Source organism: Diuraphis noxia, unplaced genomic scaffold (assembly GCF_037042655.1).
Source record: "Diuraphis noxia isolate RWA-SAM2 unplaced genomic scaffold, SU_Dnox_SAM2 contig0005, whole genome shotgun sequence".
Lineage (NCBI taxonomy): Eukaryota > Metazoa > Arthropoda > Insecta > Hemiptera > Aphididae > Diuraphis > Diuraphis noxia.
In genome coordinates, this window is record NW_028301715.1 from 21,761,959 (window position 1) to 21,768,529 (window position 6,571).

The window sequence follows — 6,571 nt, forward strand, 5'->3', positions numbered from 1 at the left end:
ATCAAGGCATATTATAATAATATGTTGAATACGAAAACTTCTAGAAAATCCCATAACTCGAGGACGAAACGGGAATCCTACGAATAATAAAATAGCTTATATTTACTGCCACAGTGCACTGCTAGTCAAAATGTCCTAAAGTCGTGTACGATACATGGTCCATTTCTAATGCAGGGCCGACGGATTTATAGGGTTATAAGGCCCACGTCAGGTATAGCTGACGTGCTCACATGACTCATAAAGCTTTTCCAACATTAACCCACGAATTTCGACAAAATTTAAACTTTAAACGAGTTGAAATTTGAAGTTCATTTGAATTTCGATCGCCTTCGCTGTTTAAAATAAACAAATAAACGATCATTGTAATATGCTATGCATTTTGTGAAAGTTTTGTTTTTTTGTTGAAAAATTAGCATTCTCTATACTACAAATTTATATCATTAAGATCAACAAACTGATAAATTATATTATAATCATCGCGATCGGTATAGCGAAAGTATATTATGTATAACTATACACAGTTATGTTTTAGTATTATTTTAACTATTATTATAAGTAAGTTATATATCTGTTTGATTGTCTAGCTATCACCGGCGTGTTGCATAATACAGTTTATCTCTGTTTTGAAAAACATTTTACCATGATTAAGTTTTCTATAGTTATAATATGTTTTGTCGATAACTTAAACGTGATGTGTAAAACAATAAATAATTGTTATTTTGTTTCATTCCGTTTTCGTACCTACAAGTAAATTACCTTTAGATATATTATTATTTATTACCATTGATTTTATTTAATAAAATGTTGGACTAAAAATTCGAGAACGAAATGACCTCTTATAAAATTTAAAGGCAAGACTATTATCTAACCAAATTCATAGTTTTTTTTTTTTTTGTTATTATTTTAAAGAAAATTATGTTTTAAAAAATTCTAAATTGTTTGTAATACATCTTAGAATACTCACAATTCACTTTGAAATTAAAATAAATAACAAAAACCTTTGGTATTGAATATTGACAGGATGTCGCCTTTAAATTTTATAAGAGGTCATTTCGTTCTCAAATTTTTAATCCAACGGAGTCAAACATGGTCTGATGTTGAGCGTACGATTTATTATGTTATACGCTCTAGTAAGACAGAGATAACACATCAAGTGGACATAACGTCCTCTCGACAAAATAATAATATCGTTTAAAAAAATGTTATGTATAGGTACTTCACTCACTCTACCTGTGTACTTACATAGTTACATCTTATTATATACTATTCTATAGCGTAGGATTCAAAGATACCTACCTAATATTGTAATGTACGATCTGCAGTGGCGACCTGGGAACAGATTACTTGGTCGGCTAAATAAAAAAGGGCCCCACTAATTAGGTACAGTTAAGAAGTCGCGTGTCTTTATACATATTTTTTTCAATAAATTTGAAGGGGGTCCGTCGGCAATAGACAGGCCGCCGTTGAATACGACGTAGGAACTCGCGTGTATATCGTACTGTGGGCACGTTCCTCTGCGCCAAGCCCAGTTTTACATGTGCGTGTTTATTATATAATGTTATAAAACAATTTTTTGTGTTTCATCACATTGCTGTCAATTTCGTATGTTAAAAAAAGCAATCGGACGACAAATTATCATAATAATATTATTACCTGTAGCTACCTATATTATCTGAATCATGCAATACCACCATCGCCGTCGTCGAAAGATAAAGTGTATAACATTTTTTAAATCGACTTTCGTACCTATATATATTGAAAATTAATTTAACATTTAATTAGTTATTACTTATTAGATAATATTATGGAAACCTTTTTAGTAACTAATCGTGACTGCAGCAGATTCATTTAACGCAAGATTTGGTCACGTGATAATTACGTTATATCGAGAATTGGTTGTTTGCATATATAGTAAACAGTTATTATCGCCTTTAGCCAGAAATTGACCTATATTTATATTACTTTATTTTATTGTTTCTAATTAAATATATAATTAGGCGACAAACCCACACTATTTATTTGATCATCGATTACCATATCATAGATTATATTGGGTATGCTTGCGGCAAAGAAGAAAACCAAGAAAACCTTCGACTGTTGAGTTTGGATCAATTTCATTAACTAAGTAAATATATGAATTATGCATCTCGGTGAATTATTCATGAAACAAAAGATGTCAGTCTCTTATGAGTCTCGGGGTATATATTTGAAAAACTTTGTTTTAATGTTTATTTGTGAACAATAGTTTTTGTTTGCACCCAGATAATCCAACTCGTGACAAACTTTTTAAAGTATAAAATTGTACTTTTTGCAGGTCATGTTGTATATAATACTCATATGTTACAAAAGTGTATTTGATTTTTTTTTTGATTTATTACATTTATATAGGCTCAGTTTCAATGTCGACTTCGTTCAAAGATTTCACACTTTGTGCTCAATGTTAGGAAAAATAGTTTACAAGGAAAGTTTGTTACAAATGTCGATAAATATCGATGACTTTTGTATAACATGTCCAACTTCGAACAGTCCCTTAGTGTTTGCCTCCAGAAACACGCCATAACCAAGCGCAGTCTGGCCCGATCCGATGGTCAGCGATCGCGGACTGACCTGTAATAGGCCGTATTATATAACTTGACATTCCATTATTTTTATGAATAAAATTTGAAAACAGACAAAATTGCATCTTATAATATGATGGATTGTTAACACTGAATAATAGACATTGCAAAATGTTTATACCGAAAATTAATGAAAATCACAGTTTATTTTTGGTATCGGCTTATTCTTTTTTCGTTCCCAATTCTGCAATCCCTATACCTACAGTATGATCATACATAGTTATTGAGTGTTTCCACTTGCCGTAATCACACTGTATATATGGTCATACCCATATTATGACATACAAGCACGCCTGCAGGATAAAATCCCACCCAAGGCAAGATCAAAATTCTAAAACTAAATCAAAAACATTATTTTAAACTTTAATATATTTCTAGTGTCTTCATTCTAAAATAGCATAACCTAAATAGAAAAAAAAACAACATTACGTCATCATCACACAAGTCCTTTATATGTGTAGATTTACAATACAATATTAATATTTTTTGAAGACATGTTAATATAAATGTTCCAAATTAATTATATTTATATTAATTATCAAATAAAAGTTGTATATGCGTCTTAGCATTTTGGTTGTATACAAAATGATTGTATGAAGTCTTCAATAATTTTTTGTTTTTGCTTTTTAACAATGTCTTTAATATGCGTGGCATTAAATTAATAATAGTTTTAAAATATTCCCAGTAGAGCCCTGGCCATTTCCCCCCCCCCCCTGCGGGCGCCCTTGGTGCCATATTCAGCCATTAATTATTATTATCTTTATTAATTTTTGGTAAAAGATGGTCCGAAGTTTTAAAATCACTGACTGTCCTGTCGCCTGACCAGTTCTCCCTTGGCCATAGCCGATTACTAAACAATCGTAATATTTAACAAGAGTTTGCAAGTTTATTTCCTGAGGCAAATCAGGCTATATAGGAGGTAACGTGCATAGGATTTCTGGATTTTTGAACAGAAAAATAAGTTACTGACCGACGAGGACGAGAAAACATAATATTATTCAGTATATAACGGTAAGCTATAATGTGTTATTGTTGTGATAAATATATCGAAGCATAATAGTAAGTATATGTATGATAATATTTTGCTATATATTATAGATGATGATGATGAAGCCGGAGTGTTTGAAAAAGTTAACGAGTTCCAGTATTTAGGAGTCATGTTGAGTGTCAAAAATGATTGGTCAAGAGAGATCGGAATAAGAATAACAAAGGCTGAAAGGGCAGCATTCGCACTAAGTAAGTTTCTGAAATCCAAATTATTCTCAAAGAAAACAAAGGCAAGGTTGTACACGGCTATAATAAGGCCCAAGTTAACCTATGGATGCGAAACCTGGACCACCACTAGTAACACAGAAAGGAGATTAAGGACGTTTGAAAATAAAGTATGGAGAATAATTTGTGGTCCTGTCTATGATAACAGAACAGGCGTGTGGAGAATAAAATTCAATCGGGAATCACAGGATGAGTTAGAACTGGCACCAGTCACTAGTTTCATTAGTGGCCAGCGAATACAATGGCTTGGTCACGTAATGCGCAGAAGTGAAGAAGAGACGGTTAGAGCGGTGCTGGAATGAAGGCCTACGGGAAAGAGGCCTCGCGGACGGCCTAGGAAAAGATGGTTGGATACAGTAGAAGAAGACCTCAAGAAAATAGGAGTACGAGAGTGGAGGACATCAGTTCATAACAGGGAAGAATGGAGGCAGATCGTAATGGCGGCAAAAACTCTCCAAGAGTATTAAATGCCAGCAGAAGATAAGAAGAAGATTATGCTGAAATCGATTCTCGTCCGTCGTCGTGCGATGTACTAATAGCGACACATATAATAGGGCGATATACATAATATTATATATTTTATGATTATTATTATTTACTCCCTACGGCGGCGAGTGCCCATTTCTCTCGTGCATGCGAATGTGATCGTATTAATATTATATATATTTTTTTGTATCATCGTGTGATGACTGCAGCAGTCTCTACGTACGCATACACAATGCTGCATATATACACCTATAATGTATGTATTACATGTATGGAGGTACCTATACTGCATGTGTGTCTCTACATATTATACGGATATAATATGATATAGGTATATATATAAATATATTATTATTGTTATCGTACACACACACACACACACACACGAGATGCGTGTCGCCAAAACTACCGTTATGTCCAGACTCGGGGATAAAAGAGAGATGTGCAGTAAATCATCATATTATGTATATACGGAAAAACGTCAAAAAGCGATCGCAGAGAAGATGAAAAGATGAAATTAATCCGGAGAAAGAAAAGGAGTGCGGATGACATCAATACTCGTATAAAGTTATATAGTTGCGGTACATATTATGTAATAATAGCTGGGTAGTCGCGGTGGACGGGTACAACACATAATATACGTATACCTAATAACAATAATACATAATAATATATTACTGTTGAAAGATTACGTCACGTACAATAGTAATAATATAATAGCGTATATTATTGTTATTATATGTGGGTCAAGAAAATCGCACGCACCGATCCCGGTCGCCGCCATTGTGTCGGGCCGGCCGACGCGACGGAATTCGATGAGACGCGGGTGTAATGCGGAATGAAACGATGCTTTCGGGGAAGGACCTTTCACCAAAAATTTCTCCGGCACTGTGGGAAAAACGGCTTTCCGTTGCGCAATAATACCCACCCGGGTTAGGTATACATAGTTAGCTAGGTACCCGCACATAAGTGCGCGCGACGGGTAGCCGCTCTATTTAGGGCCGTTTAGATGTACATAAATCCGTGTGGGCCCCGTTAATAATAATAACACATCAAGCGCTCTTATGGTATTATTATATTATCATGCGGTGTACCCGACTTTCTAAAAATTACTGTAAACCTAAGTAGAATATAATAGAAACCGTCAAATCGGCTCTCTCCTCTCCGCACGCAACATATTATTATTGTTGTACATCTACCACAACACTATATATATATATATATATACATCAGTATCGGGTTCACGTCGCAAACACAGAAGGATTTGTCAGTTATTTATTTTTACGCGAACAACAGTTATACTATATAATAATATTATCTTCGCGAAACCCTTAAGGACACGCGTAGTATAGACGATTATACATATAATATAGTGGATAACGGGTCTTCGGGCACTGCTGCAGTACATTTACGTTATAATATATATATATATATTATAACGTGTGTATTATTTATATATATATATATATATATATATATATATATAAATAATACACACTATACATAAGGATTATAAGGACGAGCCAGCGGGGTCCTGCCACAGCATATGTAATTTATCCTGCCGTACTGTTGCCGATATAACGGGACACGCAGGACACTCGGGTAAAAGCATTTTAATAATATCGCATGTGTATATATATATATATATATATATATAGGTAGAGACCGATATGCGATCGGCTGCAGTTGAATGCATATTTTTTCATCATGACGTCAGTGAGATTTTTCATATTTTTCGGTACAAACATATATAGGATTTCGTAAATGAACGACAGGGTGAGCTTTTTCGTTACTTTAAATTAGCAGTACCATTATGCATACTTGTTGGTGCCTATACCATTGTATATATACCCAAAGGCGGGCAAGTTAATGGAAATAATTAACTCAAGTTAAGTGATCACACGATCGATAAGTTAAAAGTTAACAGTTAACAAATCAAAAATTTAACTCAATAAGTTAAAAGTTAACATAGAAAAAAATATATAACTTAACCTAATACAAGTTAATCAATTTATTTAAATAATTATGTAAATCACATAAAGATTGACTATGTCAAACTAATCTAATAAAATATAATATCAATATACAAAGTTACTTTATTTAGAAAAAATAGCAGAAATGTTTGTGTAGGTTAGGTTAGGTATATTGGAATTATTTTTATTTTAAATTGATATTTACGTATAAAAGAAAAATTT

General features: G+C 33.3%; 1 protein-coding gene across 1 annotated transcript; it reads left to right on the forward strand.

Annotated features, from left to right (window-relative positions):
• The first annotated feature begins 2,508 nt into the window (after positions 1 to 2,508).
• LOC149055060 (uncharacterized) lies at positions 2,509 to 4,192 on the forward strand. The gene is made up of 2 exons (XM_089229495.1): positions 2,509 to 2,587; positions 3,717 to 4,192. Exons 1-2 carry the CDS (start codon positions 2,509 to 2,511, stop codon positions 4,190 to 4,192), a joined length of 555 nt encoding a protein of 184 aa, XP_089085621.1.
• Positions 4,193 to 6,571: the final 2,379 nt, after the last annotated feature.